Source organism: Sorghum bicolor, chromosome 8 (assembly GCF_000003195.3).
Source record: "Sorghum bicolor cultivar BTx623 chromosome 8, Sorghum_bicolor_NCBIv3, whole genome shotgun sequence".
In the NCBI taxonomy this organism is placed as follows: domain Eukaryota; kingdom Viridiplantae; phylum Streptophyta; class Magnoliopsida; order Poales; family Poaceae; genus Sorghum; species Sorghum bicolor.
Genome location: NC_012877.2, coordinates 15,903,296 through 15,923,280, shown reverse-complemented (window position 1 = coordinate 15,923,280; position 19,985 = coordinate 15,903,296). Strand labels below are relative to the sequence as shown.

The 19,985-nt window shown below is 44.6% G+C and overlaps 1 protein-coding gene across 1 annotated transcript; it reads right to left on the bottom strand.

Moving 5' to 3' along the window:
- On the bottom strand, nucleotides 2,470–9,427 carry LOC8086128 (receptor protein kinase-like protein ZAR1). Its single transcript, XM_002442007.2, has 2 exons — nucleotides 7,506–9,427; nucleotides 2,470–3,600 (listed from the first exon to the last, which is right to left on the bottom strand). Exons 1-2 carry the CDS (start codon nucleotides 9,091–9,093, stop codon nucleotides 2,837–2,839), a joined length of 2,352 nt encoding a protein of 783 aa, XP_002442052.1. The 5' UTR covers nucleotides 9,094–9,427; the 3' UTR covers nucleotides 2,470–2,836.

Below are 19,985 nucleotides of genomic sequence, written 5' to 3'. Positions count from 1 at the left end.
TCAATTTAATAAACTAAATTAATAATTTTTTATTATTTTTTTATTTAATTTGGTATCCATTTGAAACATCACTCCTATCCTTAGGCCGAATCTCCTCTTCTCTTTTTTGATCATCATCTTCTTCCTGTGCAAAAGTCAGCAGTTACAAAACAGTCCCCTTGAAAAAAAATAAAGTTACAAAACAGTCACCACTTCTGAATTTATAATTGGAACTAGCACACAGTTGATAAGTTTAGCTGATTGTTGACAACCAAAGTTGATAAGTATCTTTCTATATATAGTTTGAGCTTTACAGTATGTTTATAGGCAATATTTGGCCCGATTATTTGGTCGAGAGCAGGTGCACTTTCATGCCAGGCTTTTTTTAAAAACAAGTCGGCAGGGAAGTCTCCTACCTGCTTTTTTATACTAGACATTCAAAGAGCAAGCGGGACTTTGATCCTTGATAATCTTAGGCCTTGTTCGGCAGCACCTGTATTGGTGCCAGGCCCATATCCTATCCAAGCCAGGATTAAGTGGCCACTAGAACCGGGCCGATGAGGTTCCGATTTCATTTCGGACCGAATTGAGACGAAAATGGTCCGGATTGACTAGTTTTCGATACGGGCCAAATCTAACCGAACAACAATTCTTGATCCGGCCTGACTTGGAACCGGGCCTATTCAATCCGGGGGGAACGGGCCAGATTTCGGACCGTTCCGGCCAAAACGAACAAGGCCTTAATTAGTTACTTAGAGCATCTCCAACAACTTGGTAAAATTCACTTGTCAAATCTTAAGTTATAGCAAGTTGCTAATTTGTTTAGCAAAAGAAAAAAGATGTGTCTCCAATAAGTTGTTATTCTCACTTGGTAAAAATAGAGGATGACAGATGAGACCCGCTCACTTGGTAAAAGAATATGTGTCTCCAACAAGTTGCGCTCGGGATAGCAACTTGGGATAGCAACTTGACAAATCTCGGCAGTAGAAACCTCTGGATAGCAACTTGGGAAATTTAGCAAGTTGAGATAAGAGTTGTTGGAGGAGGATTTTTATGCTTTTAGCAAATTTGGTAGGATAGCATGTTGAAATACCAAGTTGTTGGAGATGCTCTTAGGAAGTGTGAAAGGAAAGAAATAACATGATTTTTGAGCAGACCAAAGCGACAAGCTAGAGTTTTGCAAAACAATGAAGATGAGGCGGGACTTTGCATCGCAGCGGGAACAAAAGCACCTTTCATATGTCTCCCTCAGCATGGTTGACTGTGTTTTTTACCTCATTTTTGAGGTCTTGAGCTTGTTGTTATTTTGTTTTGTTGTCAGGCTTTGGCTGTGTCTGTATCGTTTGATGAGGGAAAAAAGATACTTATAACTTCATTACAAGTCATTAAAGCTCAAAGAGACGGAGAGCAAGCCCCATATCATACTTTTCGATTCCCCCACTAACTGACTAACATTATTTCCCATGGTAGAGTGTTGTCTGATACAAAGATCAATCAAAATTCATATTAAGAGTTGGTGATTGACCGGTCTTTCCTTGTCCTGCTCCAGAGGCTCTTCCGATGAGGAGGTAAAGGGGTTTTCTTTGTCCTGAAACCGTTCCTGCCCTAAATCCTTGTGCAATTTACATAGCAGATTCTGGCCATGAATGATTCCGGCTAGGAATCAGCACTAAACGAACGCAGCCTTAGTCACAAGGATAAAATGTGTCTCAAGAGAATCTAGATCTAAAATATTTCTATAAAAATCTAAATGAATCCTGAGGGGGGAAAAGTGTATGGACATTTTATCAAAATGGAATCGTTCACGTTCATTGACCAACCGATTCAAGATTTAAGAACCCTTCATGCATGCACCAAACCTTGGCTATCTCAAAGTATCAATTGTTTTCAAACTGCGTTATGGTAGAGACCTTTTTTATTTCAATTGAAGTTACAACCTTTTACAATATTGGGTTGAAAGTTATCGTTGAAAAAAGAAATAAGTTGAAAGTGGTTGGTGTGAAGTTGGTTGCTCTAGTATCTGATCTAAACTTGTATATATACATCTGTCTCTAAATAAATTAATTTTAGAGTTATTTTAAATCAAATTTTTTATGTTCAACTGAATTTATAGGAAAGAACAATAAAATACACAAAATTAGTATTATTATATAAAAAAACGCTCATTGGGTGTCACGAATATTTATACATTTTTCTACAAATTTGATAAAACATAAAAAAAAGTTCAACTTAGCACCACTTCAGAAAAGTAATTTGCAATTGAAAATTCGTTTATCATCACTTGATGGAAATGAACCGACAATGAGAGGACTCCAGTGCAACGTACAAGTAAGAAGACATGTGATGAGAGATCACAAAAAAAGAAAGACGTATGATGGAACTGGCTACGAATTACTACTGTACCATCTATTGGGTGTACTACACGTTACAAATGCAAATCTTTGGAGAATTCGAATACGTAATTATAAGTGGCCACTCAAGACAAATCTCTAAATTCCATCGCTCTACACGTTCCCCTCTAGTTAATTACCAGACACCACAAAGTAGCACTTGTTCTGAATCTTCACAAGATACACATCCTCACTATCTACTTGAAAAAATAAGCTGGAAATACCGTTTCTCCTACATATCTCTCTCTATATACCATTACGAAAATCATGAGAATTGCACCCAAAAGAATAACCAAAAATTACAAACAGCCAATTGCAAGAGAGCACAGCAAAGAAAAAAAACTGAATTACAAGAGAAAGAGAAAATAGGGGAGGAGATGGAAAAAAAATTAATAAAAATATAAATGACCTTGGGTGAGCATTGTGCTAGCCTCATCCGTGGCCGCCGGCAACGGCCATCACTGTACTCATGATCCGATCTTGTCGAGGCTGTCAGCGACGGCCTTCATCCGCGGCCGGAGCTCCGGGTCGACCTCCGTGCACGCGAGCGCGACGTGGAACGCCGCCACCACCTCCTTCTTGGGCAGCGCGGGGCCCCGGAGCAGCGCCGGGTCCACCATCTCCGCCACGGGCCGCGCGTCCTCCTCGAAGCCGCGGCGCACCCACCGCACCACCTCCGGCACCGCGCCGCCGCCGTGCTCCCCGCTCCCGGACCGGTCCGTCGCCGTCGACCCGGACACGGGCGCCGAGAACGACGCCGACGTCGACGGCGACGCGTGGTCGGCCGCCGGTCCTCGCCCCGTCAGCAGCTCCAGCAGCACCACCCCGAACGAGAACACGTCCCACTTCTGCGTCGGCTTCGCACTCGCACCGGCCGCCGCCCGCGCTTCCGGCGCGCGGTACCCGCCGCCGGCAAAACGGTCTGGACCCGCGCCCGGCGCGGTCGCTGGTGGCTTGACGTACGGGATGGCGCCGCCGAGGAGCCCGCCGGCGCCGCCACCCGAGGAGGGCGGCCCGTCGGGGGCGCAGCCGGCCACGGCGAGCAGGCGGGCCAGGCCGAAGTCGGCGACGCGCGGGGTGAAGTCGGCGTCGAGCAGGATGTTGGACGGCTTCACCTCGCCGTGGACGAACCGCCGCGGGCTGCACTCGTGGAGGTACGCCAGCCCGCGCGCCGCGCCCCTTGCGATCTTCAGCCGCGCTGACCACGACAGGGCAGTTTGACCGGGCCGACCTGGAAAGAGAGTGAGAGAGATAGAGTCAACGGTCAACGCATTCAGTGAGGAATCAGGAGTCAGCTTTGCATCGGATCGGAACTTCAGTTTCTGAATGATGACCTGTGATGTTTTTTTTTTGGGTGTGAAAAACATTTCTGTATGACGAAAAAGCATGCAAATTTCACAACGCAATTTCCAGTTTTGCAAATGTTTTTTTTTGACACGCGCTTTACAGTTTGGTAAATCGCAGCAAAATCGAAACTAACAACAACCATGAGAAAAACTACAGTGTGGCAACTGGCAATTCCATCAACAGAACGTAATCAATGGAAGGTGCAGTGCACATTGCCTGGTGCTGTGGCTGTCGGTAAACCTAAACCTATGCAGCCCTCCGTGCCATGGCTGTCAACTCACTGTTCATGAGCACCGCATGCATCTTGCTTTCATCAGAAAGCTTAAAAGGGAATGGCACAGTGAACAAACAAACTAGACTTTCAGAAAGGAAGACGTCGGTCAGTGACCAAACAATGTGCCCAAGTGAACCATTATTACGTACATGTGTCTCCCAGGCTAAAGAAAGGCTCATTAGCATGCATGCAAAGGTGTCGTCCTTTGTCCCATTAGCCCCCCAAAAAGCCTCCAAATCTGGCATCACCAGCCTGAGCACACCCCAGTGCTGATCGACACCCATCATTAAGTAAGCACGTTGAAAAAAAAGGGGAGTTCTAATGATGCATTTACCCAGCAGGCGTGCCTATGCCGTGTTGCCCATGCTCAATCATCACATTCTTTACACATTTCTCTCTTTCTATATTATAATTAGGACGAGATCGGAGAAATAGAGAATATTCATGCTGTTAAGGCATGGATGGGAGTGACAAAAGGTTTCGTCAGGCTTAGAAAGGCCTCTGCTTTTTTTTCAGTTTGGCACCCCTCTGTTCGATCGATCGACCGACATGCTCTGCGGACTGCGGTCTGCGTGACGGTGGAAAGGATGGACGAAAAGGGACCTTCCATTGCAGCCCTTTTTTTTTTGGGTCTGTCAGCGTTGTTGCCCAAGAAGAAGAAGGAAAAAAAAAGGAAAGAGCCTTTTGGAGCTTGTCAGCTGGGTATGATTTGGTGTAAAGCTTTTGTCCAACATTAGCGTTAACGAAGCGTGCCACTTTTCTCCTTTTTCCCTCGTTTATTTATTGTTATGGAGACGTATACTGATATAAACCATCCGCAAAGTAAGTATGGTGCATTGCAGTAACAGCAGCTACGGTACCTTATGGCTTAAGCAACCAACTTAATAATAGGAGTATATGCAAATGCAAAATTCAGTGGCTTGGCATGCTACTGCAATGCCTAAGAGCAACTCCAACCCACCTCCTAAACAAGTCCCTATTCTAAATCTAAGGACTTGATCTAAAAAAATCAACTTCAACCCACCTTCTACTTGGGCTCTCATTTTCCACGCCCTCCCAAATTATAGTTTCAGCCCTTCACATCTAAAACCCCATATCCTACTTGTTTAGGAGGTGGGTTGGAGTTGGGTCTTAATTTAAGCCCTTACTTTTTTTATCGTAACATATAAATAAAAATTTAAAGGCTTAATTTAGACACTCAGACTGGAGTTGATCAAGACCCCGGATGACCGTACCTGAGCGGCTGAGGAGCTCCAACAAAGAAGGGGCGCAAAAATGCCAACTGGGTTCAGCATTGCAGTTTGTCTCGCTACCACTGCATGGAGTTGCCTGCTACTGCTACAGTACTCCGTATGATATAGGTTATGGGCAAGTCAAAGACGATGATGGCCACCCACAAGAGCACTGCCGAGGATCACATTCAGAAAATCACAACTCATCACAAAGGAAGGGGGAGATGGTCACCAAGGACCATGCATGCAGGCGCCCATTCCATCCAGGGCAGCAGGACCAGCCAGCCGCAAAAGGATCAATGTCCAGCATGCATGCACTCATCGCAGATTGTATAGCACAGAGCGTCGTACGTGGTCCAACAGAGGCCCAGGGGGGACAAGACGGTGTGCCTTCTTCAGCGAAGGTTTTGGAAGCTTTCGTTGCAAAGTGCGTTCCCGTGGGAGTAGTAGTGGACGAGTGGTCTCGTCACGCTATTATATAGGAGTAAGTAAATGTCTTTTTCTTCCTAAAGGATGGTATATATATAATTCACCCTCAGTCTGGTTGATGTAAGATAGATGCAAGGCCAGTCATTTTCACTTAATCAAACATGCACGTGCCAGAGGTTAATCTTTGAGAAAAAAATTAATGATCGACCCAGTCACTAACGACACTATCAAAGCTATATTCTCATGGTTACATTCTTATAATAAGATATGCGTTGTCTTCTGCTAATTGTAATTCTTAAAACCACTGGCAAATATAACCAAACTGACCTAAATTCAGTTGTGCAGTGGAGTACAGTGGACAACATTACATTGTGTAAAAATAAGGTGGGCTATAGCCCCGCGCTACGCCACCCCATCATTAGAAGAAATTAAACATGAGTAATAAGTGAGAGCACCCAACAACCATATATAAGAGCATCCCCAACCGTTTTACATAATTGGTTTGGCAAATAAGAGAGTTTGCCAAGTCCCAAAAGAATATAGCAAAGATGAAAAAAGATAATCTCTAATGGTTTGGCATTAATCACTTGGTAAAAGATAAAATTATGGACCCACAAAATTTTTTTGCCGAGCTTTTCTCATCCTCGTGCACGTCTAGAGAATGTTAACGGAAAAAATTTTCCGCCGACGCGCCGTTTCTAGAGTTTGGCGGCAGCAGTAGTCCCTGCCGGCAAAAAAAAAGAATCGTGACCATCTTGGAGACCACATCAAGGCGTGCGGCTGGAGTTTGGCGGCCGGACTCGTTGCCTGAGTTTGGAGATCACATCCAACCGGCGATGGCAAGTTTCCGCAAAAATCTGGCGGCGCGACGACGCCGCAGAAGACGCGCAACCTCGATCGGAGCTACGGACTTCGCGCGAGTTTCTCAAATGCCATCCGACGACGGGCCTGGCATATATGCCAATTCTTCTCTTTTTTTTTGCCAAGTTAATAAAAATACAAAGCCCAATTGACAAACCGTTGGATAGATGTTTTTAAAATTTTTTGGCAAATACATGAATGCAAAGTCTATTTGCAAAATGGTTGGGTTGCTCTAACAGACCAAATCTTAGCTAGTGACCAAACACACCACGTACAGTATAGCCTACACTGTACAATATCCGCTAGTGCTAGGTTCATAATTGCTCATAGTACTATACACTGTCCTGTGCCATGGCTTGTACGTTTAGCATTCTATAGAGATATACATAGCGTCCTTGGGCATGGCCGGCCCTTTATTAACCGTCCTAATAATACGATGGGAAAGCTTATACATATCGCTAATAATAAAGGCGAGGATGTACTAATTTGAGGTCATTCTAATTAAAGTGGTATGAATTATCAATCTCAACCGCGTTTATATGTTATGATGAAAACAAATTCAAACTAGAATCACATAAATTAAATTGCGCGTAGATATTGCAAGTAATTATCAATCTCAACATTTTTGCATGTCTCGTCCTACTTTTCTATAGGACGATTGGTTAATCAGTATCCAGTACTAGTACTAAGGTTGTTTCTTGTTTAATTTTTATGGACGTGGCATGTGCTCTTTGTGACTGGCTTGTGACTTTGTGAGCAAAATCTGCCAACTCGAATATAATCACTGCATTAATCAAATATAATCCACGGCATCTACCACGTTTCTCCGACAAGAAATCACAGTAGGATCCAACGCTAATGAGCAATTAACAAACGCAAATCGCGCATCTAAACTTACCAAAAAAAAAAACAACTAGTGTTTCGAGCAGCAGCAGCAGCTTGCAGCTAGCGAATTGAATGAACAATGGAAGAATCGGTGGGTGCTTAGCTTACCACGCAGCGCGGTGGCGAGGTTGCCGTTGCCAACGAAGTCGGTGACGACGAGCTTCTCGTCGGCGGACCAGTAGTAGGCGCGCAGGCGCACGACGTTGGGGTGGCGCACCCGTCCCACGGCGCGCGCCTCCGCCGCGAACTCCTTGCACCGGTCCGCGCCCCCGCCGCCGCCGCCCAGCCGCCGCACGGCCACGGGCGTCGTCCCGTTCGCCACCACCACCTTGTACACGATCCCCTTGCCGCCCTTGCCCAGCACGTAGGCCGACGACCGCAGCAGCTCGTCCAGCTCCACGCGGAACCCGCGGTCGATCGCCACCAGCTCCCCCTCGCCGCCGACGCCGCCGCTGCTGTACTTGCCTGCTTCGCCGTCGCCGTCGTCGCCCGAGGACGCGTCGGACGAGTTGTCGCTGCCGCCGTGCCGCCACAGCATGCAGCGGCAGAGCCCGGTCTTGCTGCTGTCGCCGCCGTCGCCGTCGTCGTCGTCGTCGCGGTAGCACCCGCGGTGGTGCTCTTTCCGGTCCTTGACCTTCCAGTACACGTACACGAGGATGATGCCGACGAGTGCCACCCCGGCGGCGTCCGCGACGGAGATGAGCGCGATCAAGCCCGTCCTGATGGGCTGCTGGTGCCCCCGGTCGGAAGCGGACGCGGTGGAGGAGGGCAGCGGGGTCGTCGTGCCCGGCGGCGTCGGCGACTGCGTGGGCGGCGGGACGGCGCGGCAGGGCACCTGGAGCGGGTACCCGCAGAGCCCCGGGTTGTTGAGGAACGCCGTGGGGCCCTGGCTGGCGAGGGAGCCCGTCTGCGGGATGGCCCCGGAGAGGTTGTTGAAGCGGAGGTCCAGCGTGACGGTGGCCGGGAGGCGGCCCAGCTCGGGCGGCACGACGCCCGAGAAGCGGTTGTGGGAGAGGTTGAGCGTGCCGGCGAGCCGGGGCAGCTCGCCGAGGTCGGGCGGGAGCGAGCCGTTGAAGGCGTTGGAGGAGAGGTCGAGCTGCTGCAGGCTAGGCATCTCGGGCCACACCCCCGCGGGGAGCTCCCCGGAGAAGGCGTTCCGGGCGAGCACGAGCCGCTGCAGGCTGCGGCAGCCGCGGAGGTCCAGCGGCACCTCGCCCGAGAGCGCGTTCCCGGAGACGTCCAGGTTCTGGAGGCGCGGCAGGTCGCAGAGCGCGGCGGCGGGGAGGGCCCCCGTCAGGCGGTTCCCGTAGAGGTAGAGCGAGTGGAGCGACGAGGCGTTGGAGAGCGCGGCCGGGATGCCGCCCGACAGCCGGTTGCCGTGGAGGTTGAGGCGGCGGAGGAAGAGCAGGGAGCCCAGCTCGGACGGGATGTACCCGGAGATGTTCTTGCCCGCCACGGCCACGCTGACGACGACGCGCGGGGCCGAGGAGGAGGAGGACGACGAGGCGTTGGCGCACCTGACGCCCGGCCACCCGCACGGGTCCGGGTCGGACTCGGACCACCGCGAGAGGGCTGAGTACGGGTCGTCGGTCGCCGCCGCCTTGAACGCCAGCAGCGCCAGGCCCTCGGCGGTGAGCGCCACGGCTGCCGGCGGCGGCAATGCCAGGAGCAGCAGGAGAAGGAGAATTTCGGTCATTAGCTAGCTAGTGGCTGACTGACACAGTACTTGCTGATCTGTGCTGCTTGTGAAGTTGCCAATGCCTATAGCTAATCTACTTGTACGTGTGTTGGGTCAGTCAGTGGTGTGTGGAAGCGGAAGAGAGGCAGAGGCCGCCAAGGCAACGCTGGCTAATTGGCAGGATGCGTGCGAGAGGGAGGAGGGTCAAGAAGAGGCTAGCGGGAAGGTTATAGATCTGCAGGAGGGCAAGGCAAGGCTAATTGTTGGCATCTTGTCATGTGGGAAAACTGCCAGGACAGAGTTGGATTCTAGAGTTTTCAGAATCCAGATGGACTGATGGAGGAAGGCCAGTTGGGATAATGAAACTGCTTTTAATTCATTCCCGACAGAAGGGGAAAAGACTGTGTTCAATTCTGCGATGGGAGATCCTTTGCTCGAACTGACGCTGGCACTGGCACTTCATTTTTTATCCAGTACACCTTCTGTTCCATTTGCTTTGACTTCGTACTATGTTTGACCAAGTTGGCAAGTTTGTGTAAGGCCCTGTTTAGATTGAGGATGAAAATTTTTTGGGTGTCACATCAAATGTGTCGGAAGGATGTCGGGAAAGGTTTTTAGAAACTAATAAAAAAATAAATTACATAGCTCGTCAGAAAATTGCAAGACAAATCTATTAAGTATAATTAATTTATCATTAGCACATGTGGGTTACCGTAGCACTTAAGGCTAATCATGGAGTAACTAGGCTTAAAAAATTCGTCTCGCGATTTTCAACCAAACTGTGTAATTAGTTTATGTTTTTATCTACATTTAATGTTCCATGCATGTGTCCAAAGATTCGATGGGATGGATGAAAAATTTTTGGGTGGGTAACTAAACAGGGCCTAAAAATCCACCGACAACTAAAACATTGAAAATTATTTCATTACATTCTTCATGACAATATATTTTGATAGAGAGTTTATTTAAAATTATTGATATGAATGTATTTTTTCTTAAGGGAAAACCAAAATAAAATCTTATTTAGAATGGAGATAATAGTATTATTCTTTTTGACGTAACACCACAAACTTTATCTTTTTTTCATATGCATGGATGCTTTGCCCATTTTTTTACCTAGCCAAGCTAGCACCTAGCAGGCAAGGCGAGGCCAAGCAAGGCCAATCGAAATAAAACGATGTTTGGTTGTTTTGCTTAGTGTGCAACCACTTTGATTTTTTTATAACACTAAGTGCTCATCTGGCCCGATGGTCACTCAGCCATACATGGGTGTCAAAGGAGCAAGTCTCCTATCGCACAGGATGTGCTTCCTACTTGCCTTGCTGGCGTGAGAGAGCCGATCTGGCTCTCCTGCCTGGGCGTAGATTTTTTTGCTTGGAAAGGCAAGCTAGCCTATCAAAGCATGATTACACATCCATCACCCAACACATATTCTGGCTTAGCAAAGTTAGGTAAGCTTCGGTAAAAGATTCAAATACCCTAAGTCTTTGGCGAGGAGTAGGGTTTTTGGGTGGTCTATAGCAAGCCTCCGAGGCTTCCTCGAGCTCATAGTAGATCGATGATGCTGTTGAGAAAGTGGGATGCATATAGGTGGAGCAAGGATGTGGGGTGTGACTGCGCGATGACGGATGTGATGTAGCGGAAGCCAATTGGCTAAGGTGTGCACACATGGGGGTGGTTGTGTAGAGTCTCTCATAAGAGCTTCATGCCAATGGCTACTAGATGCGAAACATGTTGAGGATTCAACCTTGAAGATCATAAATTATAGCTACTCTATCCACGATTTCATTTGCTGATTTTCAAAATGTTGCTTGCGATCTGCAAATACATTTCAACTGGTCTCCAAGCACATCACATCATATTGGCCATCTTCTATGCTATATTGACTCTGCTCGAGAAAAATACTAACATTAATATTATTAATGTCATCTGTCCATCTTTTCTTTCTATAGTACCGATTACAAGTTCAAACCAATGCTCTATAAAAATATATTATCAAGTAGATTCTATTAAACTTAATTGATATTTCTAGATGTTGGTTTCTTCATCTATAATTTCGATCAAAACTATTAGTTTTTGTTATTAGAATAGAGTCAAAGTGAAATATAATTTGGAACAAGATCAAGTATAGGTAATATATATGCAGTTCCGATCCCTATAGGGCGTGCGACGTGACAGTGCAGATTTATTCCTTTTTAATTAATTGCACTTGAGCGAGAATTTAAGGGCATATTTTTTTTCCAATTGTAACAAGTGGACACTTAAAAGTGTTGAAAACGTAGTGCATGCTAGTGTAGTAGTGGTGATTGATATTTTTCCCTTGCCAAGTTAGTGAGGAAGTGGTTATGCTTATGCATGCGTACGTGGATCGGAGGTGGCCGGAGAGAAGACTGGGAATATATACATGCACGATGGGATATATGGGGCTGGCTGGCTGCTGGGGCCACCAAAGCACATTTGCTGCTAATGGCGGTGTGGACTCTGTGTCCTGTACTACTGTACGTGGGAGATGTCTCGACCGGAGGATCGGAGGAAGCCGGGAGTAGAAGGGAAGCAAAGGCCGGCCGGCCAAAGGAGATGGAGAGCGACGTGCATGAGCGCTCAAATCATAAAAAGTACTGCTAGCTAGCTAGCAGTACTACTAGTAGTAGTAGTAGTACCAACAGGTGATGCCGTGCCGCGCGCCTTGTAGCTAGGGGCATCATGAAAGGACGTTGCGGAGAGCCAACGCCTGCCTGCAGATAATAACATCGTCGCGCGCCGGCCTAATCATGCTTAGACCACGGCCACCGCGCGCGCCCTTTTCTTGGGTGCCTTGGTTGGTGACCTCGCTTCGCTTCGGCTCATGCTAGCTCATGCATGCATGCATGCAGTGATTAATTAGTTCAGTTCTACTGATTTGCAGATCATCGCAACGGTAGAGGCTAGAGCAAATCAGCGACGAGGACGGCAAGTCGATCGACAAGCTTACCACGTCCGGTTTGAAAACTGTGCAAATTTTGGCCTTGTTTGGCACAACTGAACTTCATTAGTAAAGCTGTTTTTTTAGAAAATAGCTTCATGAGCAACTTTCTAGATGAAGCTAAGTTGTTTTGGAAAAAGTGTTTGGTAAAATAACTTCACCAACTACTTCATGCATGGTTGAGAGAGATAAATGAGGGAGAGAGCTGGAATAAGCTACTTTTTTCAGCTTCATCCTAACTCATGAGCTGTTGTGAGCTATACCAAACAGGCCCTTCATGTTTTCCGGGCATGAATTGAAACCCCGTTCGATTTGTGCATCATGACAAAGATTATATTTTCCGGGCATGAATTGAAACCCCGTTCGATTTGTGCATCATGACAAAGATTATATAATAAAAGCACGTAAAGGAAACTAATTCCCATGTTCTGAGCAGAGCCTAATTTAGCAAAAAAAAAAGGTTGAGCATCGTGGAACCTCTGGGCCTAATAATATTGACACGCATGTAAGCGTATATAAGCGTGATCAATTGATAATTGATCCACGCATGCATATGCTTGTTGTTGGTCTTAATCACTAGTAGATCGTGCACTAGTTCTCAGTCAATCAGCTGTGATCTCTCATCTCTCTGATCTATTAGTGATCTTTTAGGTGTCCCGACAAAGTGCGGTGTAATGGCGGTTGGTGCAGGGCGTGTGCGTGCACACAGTATAGTCGTGCGTTGTATATATCATGAATGCAGGGTGTACAGTACAGGTCTTTACTTCCACCCCAAAACTTAAAACTTTTCAAGATTTTCCGTCACATCGAATCTTTAGACGCATGCATGAAGTATTAAATATAGACAAAAATAAAAACTAATTGCACAGTTTGGTCGGAATTGACGAGACAAATCTTTTGAGCCTAGTTAATCCATGGTTGGACAATAATTACCACAAACAAACAAAAGTGCTACAATGTCGTGAAATTTTTTCCTTCAGTAACTAAACACGGCCTTAGTTTCTCCAAAAAATAAAAAAAATCAAGATTTTTCGTCACATCGAATTTTACGGTACATGTATAGAGCATTAGATATAAATTAAAAAACTAATTATACAGTTTGTCTGTAATTTACGAGACAAATCTTTTGAGTCTAATTAGACCATGATTGAACAATAATCGCCACATCTAAACAAAATGCTACAGTAAGGCCTTGTTTAGTTGTGAATTTTTTTGCTTTGCTACTGTAGCACTTTCATTTGTATTTGGTAATTATTGTCCAATCATGGACTAACTAAGCTTAAAAGATTTGTCTCACCAATTATAGATAAACTGTACAAATGGTTATTTTTTATCTATATTTAAACTCTATGCATGTGTTCAAAGATTTGATGTAATGGAGAATCTTAACAAATTTTAGGAAGGTCTAACTTGAAAAGTTTTTGAACTAAACAAGGCCTCACTATGATAGGGAATGGCAAGTATAGTTCAACAAAGTAGTTCCTCAGTGGAGGTTTTATGACCTAGTTTATTTTAGAAACAATGTAGAAGAGTTTCATCCTCATGAAACTCTCTCTACGCCTATGAAACTCTTATCACCTCTGTCTTCACTAATATAGTGTCATATCAGCATATTTAATGTCCATGAAACTCTAACGAAACACCATTAAGCTCCGGATGTTTTCTCATAGTTTCATGAACATTAAATATACTAATGCGACATCGTATTTGTGAAGATAGAAGTGATAAGAGTTTTATGGGAATGAAAATATTCTACATCGTTTTCAAAAATATAGATGTGTTGAAAATTATGTCATAAATTCGCCACTGACGATTTGTGTCACATTTGTCTTTGACATGGCACGACACCTAGCTAAAGAGAGGCTCATGGCCTTAGGGCATCTTTGCATTGCAATGTGGCCTAGAAGATCCAGCTGTCAGGCGCATGAAATCGACTACCTAGGGGATCATAGCCCCCTATGAACTTTTGCTAGTTAGAAACAAACACGCCCTTAAAGCGCTAGAGGGGATTGATGGATTTGGCATCCGTTGTAGCAATGTTTGACAACAAAACTAGGCAACAACTACAAGAAGTTGTACTGCCTCTGCAAAAATGGTAGCTATAGCAATAGCGTTCATGCTATGTAAAAATGATAGTGGCAGAAAACGGTGTCAGAATGAGAATGACCTTCAAGCACTCAAATCTCACCACCCAATGCTTTTCCCTCTCAAGCCACATCTCAAATCTCAGAAGAATCAAAGCTAAAGAGTGAGAGTGAGAGAGAGAGGAAGAGTAAATGTATTGCATGGGTGTGTATCTCAACATAGGTGAAAGTTAAGATGGAGAGAGGAGGACCATATCAAGCCTCCAAATTCTAAGGCCTTGTTTACTTCCAAAACATTTTAAAAAATAAGAATAGTAGCACTTTTGTTTGTATTTGACAAATATTGTTCAATTATGGACTAACTAGGCTCAAAAGATTCGTCTCGTCAATTCCGACCAAACTGTGTAATTAGTTTTTATTTTCATCTATATTTAATACTTCATGCATACGTTTAAAGATTCGATGTGACCACTACTATAGAATGAGGCATTGGTCGATGCCCAAAATGGCCAAAAACCTCAGCCTTTTTGCGGCCCGGGGTTAAAAGCCCCTTTAACACCGGTTCGTAACACGAACCGGTGCTAAAGGGTCCTGCCCAATGGCTATGATAGGTGCTGTCGGGGCAGAGACCCTTTAGCACCGGTTCGTGTTACCAACCGGTCCTAAAGGGTCCCCTTTAGCACTGGCCAGTGCCACGGGCCAAGGCAAAGCCTTTAGCACCGGTTTGGCACACAAACCGGTGCTAAAGGGTGACCCTTTAGCACCGGTTTTTGCCCTGAACCTGTGTTAAAGCTCCGGTTTATAGGCCCGCCGTCTCCTCCCCTCTGCCCATTTGAAACCGAGAGCACCATTGTTGTTCTTGGAGCTTCTTCTTGCTTGTTCTTCATTTCCGACGCCCATCGTTGATCTTCTTCGACTCCGTCATCGTCTCTTCGTGCTTGGAGGTGACTAACTTCAGCATTTCTTGTCTTTTTCATGTTGTTTTTGGCTTGTGATGTTCTCATCATTTTTAGCTCAAAACCACTTTGTTATTTTGAATCATTCACATGAATATATATATATATATATATATATATATATATATATATATATATATATATATATATATATATATGACCTAGTATTAATGTAGTTTGCAAGAATGAATTATAGTATCTTTTTATGATGTTAGAAAGTAGGATAGTTCAAATTAATTGGTTTGTTAATATCACTTGATTTATTTTTATTACTACATAATGTCCATTGTATAATTTAGAAGATTTGTTGAAGTAACTAGACAAATAAAGGATATTATTAGGTTCTTCTTTAATCATACATGTTTACTAGTAAATGTGAAATTTATAATTGTTTAAAAATTGAGTATGGATAGTAGATAGGAACCGTGACCGGGTCTTCGGTCTCTCAACGGGTTCAAAAGCGATACCGGCCGGAACTCCCTCTGATTACTTGTGGCAAGTGTGGGCAGAAGATTGTGATGGAGTACAAAGTGTCGAAAGAGGAAGTAAACATCTCCACTTGGACGCCACGACGCCACCCCGAGCGCCAGCCGACCTCATTCGCCTCCCCAGCGCTCTCTCTCCTCTCCACTTCTTCCTCGGCGAGCTCCGACGTGAGTCAGCGACTCCGCCCGAGCTTTCCTCGCCGTCTCTGGCCAAGCCAGCCCGCCCAGAGCTCTGCCAGAACCTCCTCTACCTTGGCGTCACCTCCATTGCCACTGTCGAGCGTGGGTAAGGCGGCATTACCAAGCTCTGAGCCGTTCTTCCTCACCGGAGTTCTGCCGAGCTCACCGGCGACGTGGCCAGGCCTCCCTACTCCACCATTTCTTCTCATTTTTGTTCCGAGAGCTTCCCCTTGACTCACTGATGCTCCGCGTGAACCTCAACTGGGTCGGCATCGGCCGAGCACGCCATCGTATCGCCCGCAGCGCCGCTGAGCCGCCATTCACGCCGACGAGCCCCCATGAGCTTGGTAGAGTTAGGGTATCGTACCTCGGTAGGTCCGCCTTGGTGAGAGGGTCATGACCGTGCCCTTGGATTCGACCGAGGCCTCGCCGTCGTCGAGTTTCGCCGATGACGAGCTCTCCCCTGTCTCTGTGTCACGGTCGAGCGGGTCCCGCTGACCAGTGGGTCCCCCTGTCAGCCTCTGCCTTTCTCTGCCCTATTTCTGTTTTGGCAGATTCAATGCTATTCTTGGATAATTCATAACTTGAGTTAGGTAGATCCAAATGGAGTGATTCTAATTTTGTCAGATTCTTGAGTTAGTCTAATTTTTAATAAAAATATGAAGCATGCCATGTTTTTGCAGAAATAAATAGATATGATTTAATCCTTGGTAAAAAGAAGATAATTATATCTTGAGATCTATAAGTCCTATGGCCATGCAAATTTAGGAGATTGTTCTTTATGCTATGTATAGGCGCTGATAAATATCTCATAATTTTTGGATGCCTGTTGGTAAAGTTATAAATACCCTTTTGTTTAAATAGGAGTTTCTTGTGGTATTTTTAATAAATAAAGTATGACTCCTTTTATGATGAAAGTTGCTGAGTGATATAATCATGTGTAAGCAAAGCTAAGAAAAATCTGAAATATGTTGTTTGACAATTTTGATAGGGTTTCACATTTATGCCATTAATGCTATTGTTAGCTTGTTATTTTTTTATCTCACAATCTGCATGTGAAAGAGCTATGAAAATTTTACAGTAACCTTGTGGTCGCCTAGATAGCTTGCTGTAATTTTATTAGAATTTTTAGAGCACTTGTACTACATGCTCATTAATTCATATTAACAATTAAATAAATAGAAAAGGGGATAATAAAAATAAGTTTAAACCTTGCCATGATGTTTTATGGTGTTTCTTAGACATATTCTAGCTACTGGTATTTTTGGTTTGAACCAATGTTGCATTCTTAATATGTGCTAAAATATTATTTTGCTAATTTTGCCTTGTCTAGAGCATATTCTGTGTAGCTGATAGAATTTACTTAAGAACTGCTTGAAGATGAAGTTTCTGGAAAACTTGTCTATAACAAACTTGTAGCTAACTTGCTTATCTACCTTGTGTCCAAATTTCATGACATTTGGCTTAGTAGTTTAAAAGTTATGACTATTGCAAGTAGCTGCTGCGAAGTGCTTGTTCTCTGGATTTTCCAGAACAGCCAGCAGACTTTGTCTATTTTATTCTTTTTCGGTTGGGAATCTTTCTGTGATGTCTAGAAGTTGTTAAGCTTTCCATAAAGTGCTTACTTGCTTAGTTTGGCCTACCGATGACTAACACTACTGCAGAATGAGGCATTGGTCGATGTCTAAAATGGCCAAAAACCTCGGCCTTTTTGCGGCCCGGGGTTAAAGGCCCCTTTAACACCGGTTCGTAACACGAACCAGTGCTAATGGGTCCTGCCCAACGGCTACTGACAGGTGCTGTCGGGGCAGGGACCCTTTAGCACTGGTTCGTGTTACCAACCGGTGCTAAAGGGACCCCTTTAGCACCGGCTAGTGCCACGGGCCGAGACAAAGCCTTTAGCACCGGTTTGGCACACAAACCGGTGCTAAAGGGTGACCCTTGAGCACCGGTTTTTGCCCTGAACTGGTGCTAAAGCTCCGGTTTATAGGCCCGCCCCCTCCTCCCCTCTACCCATTTAAAACCGAGAGCATCATTGTCGTTCTTGGAGCTTCTTCTTGCTTGTTCTTCATTTGTTCTTCATTTTCGACGCCCATCGTTGATCTTCTTCGACTCCGTCATCGTCTCTTCATGCTTGGAGGTGACTAACTTCACATTTCTTGTCTTTTTCATGTTGTTTTTGGCTTGTGATGTTCTCATCATTTTTAGCTCAAATCCACTTTGTTATTTTGAATCATTCACATGAATTGGTATATATATACATATATATATATATATCATATTTCATGGTTGACCTAGTATTAATGTAGTTCGCAAGAATGAATTATAGTATCTTTTTATGATCTTAGAAAGTAGGATAGTTCAAATTAATTGGTTTGTTAATATCACTTGATTTATTTTTATTACTACATAATGTCCATTGTATAATTTAGAAGATTTGTTGAAGTAACTAGACAAATAAAGGATATTATTAGGTTCTTCTTTAATCATAGATGTTTACTAGTAAATGTGGAATTTTATAATTGTTTAAAAATTGAGTATGGATAGTAGATGGCAACCGTGACCGGGTCTTCGGTCTCTCAACGGGTTCAAAGCGATACTGGCCGGAACTCCCTCTCATTACTTGTGGCAAGTATGGGCAGAAGATTGTGATGGAGTACAAAGTGTCGAAAGAGGGAGTAAACAAGGGTCGTATATTCTACAAGTGTCCGGATCGTAATGTGAGTTATTTCTAGACATTTGCTTATATATGTGCATATTTTTTTAAATGATATTAATTAAACTTTTGATTCTCTCTTTTAATTTTAGTGGGACGGTACCGGCGGATGTACATGTTGGTACTGGGAGGAAGAATACATTGAACACATTAAGAAATCTTTTGCACAGCTGATTGAGGCTGAAGGTGGTGAGGCAGTGAGCCGACGAAAGGAGTTCAATGATATTGATCAAGCGAATGATCTATCTATTATAGTTGTTATCGGACGCGAACTAATTATGTTGCTTAAGTGCATTTTAGTTTTGGTTTTTTAGTGCTAGTTGCGATTGTATTTGTTGTAGCCAAGCTTTCCTAAATTAATCAACTATGTATCTTAGACAAACAGTGCAATAAGATGAGAAACTATATTTGTGCATGGTTTTCATAATATATATGTTATATTTAATGCAGATGGTAACACGTAATTAGATGTATAATGCCGATCGGCGCTCCGAAGAGTTCATTAATGGCGTGCACTATTTCTTAAGTGTGGCCGAGACAAATAAGATGGACGGTTTCATGTGCTGTCCATGTGCCGTGTGCAAGAATTTGACGGAATATTCTAACTCAAGAACTCTTCATTCGCACTTATTAAAGTCTGGTTTCGTACCAAACTATATATATTTGTTGGACCAATCATGGAGAAAGCGGGATTATAATGGATGAAGGTGAAGAAGAAGAAGAAGAATTGGACTATGCCAATATTATTGCTCAGTACGGTGGCTTCAATGATGTTGCAATGGGGGGAGATAATGAAGAAGAGGTAGCGGCAGAAGATGACCGGGGCGATGATGCTTTTGGTGATGCCATCCGTGATGCACAAAGAGAATGTGAAAGTGATAAAGAGAAAGCCAAGTTCGAGCACATGCTAGAGGACCATAGGAAATCGCTATATCCCACCGCTGAAGAGGGGCAAAAAAAGCTGGGTACCACACTGGAATTGATGCAATGGAAGACAAAGAATGGTACATCTGACAAGGCATTTGGGCAGTTATTGAAGATCATAAAAAAGATGCTCCCGAAAGGGAACGAATTGCCCACCACTACGTATGAAGCAAAACAGGTTGTCTGCCCTTTGGGATTAGAAATCCAGAAGATACACGCATGTCCTAATGACTGCATCCTCTACCGTGGGGAGGAATACGAGAATTTGGATGCATGTCCAGTATGTAAGGCATCACGGTATAAGATTAGATGAGATGATCCTGGCGATGTTGAGGGTGAAGAACGTCATAGGAAGAAAATTTCTGCCAAGGTTATGTGGTATGCTCCTATAATACCATGATTAAAACGTCTGTTCAGAAATAAGGACAATGCAAAGTTGTTGCGGTGGCATAAAGAAGACCGTAAGATAGACAATATGCTGAGATACCCTGCCGATGGATCCTAGTGGAGCGCGATAGATAGAGAATTCCCAGATTTTGCAGATAATGCTAGAAACTTGCGGTTCGCCTTAAGTACAGATGGTATGAATCCTTTCGGTGAGCA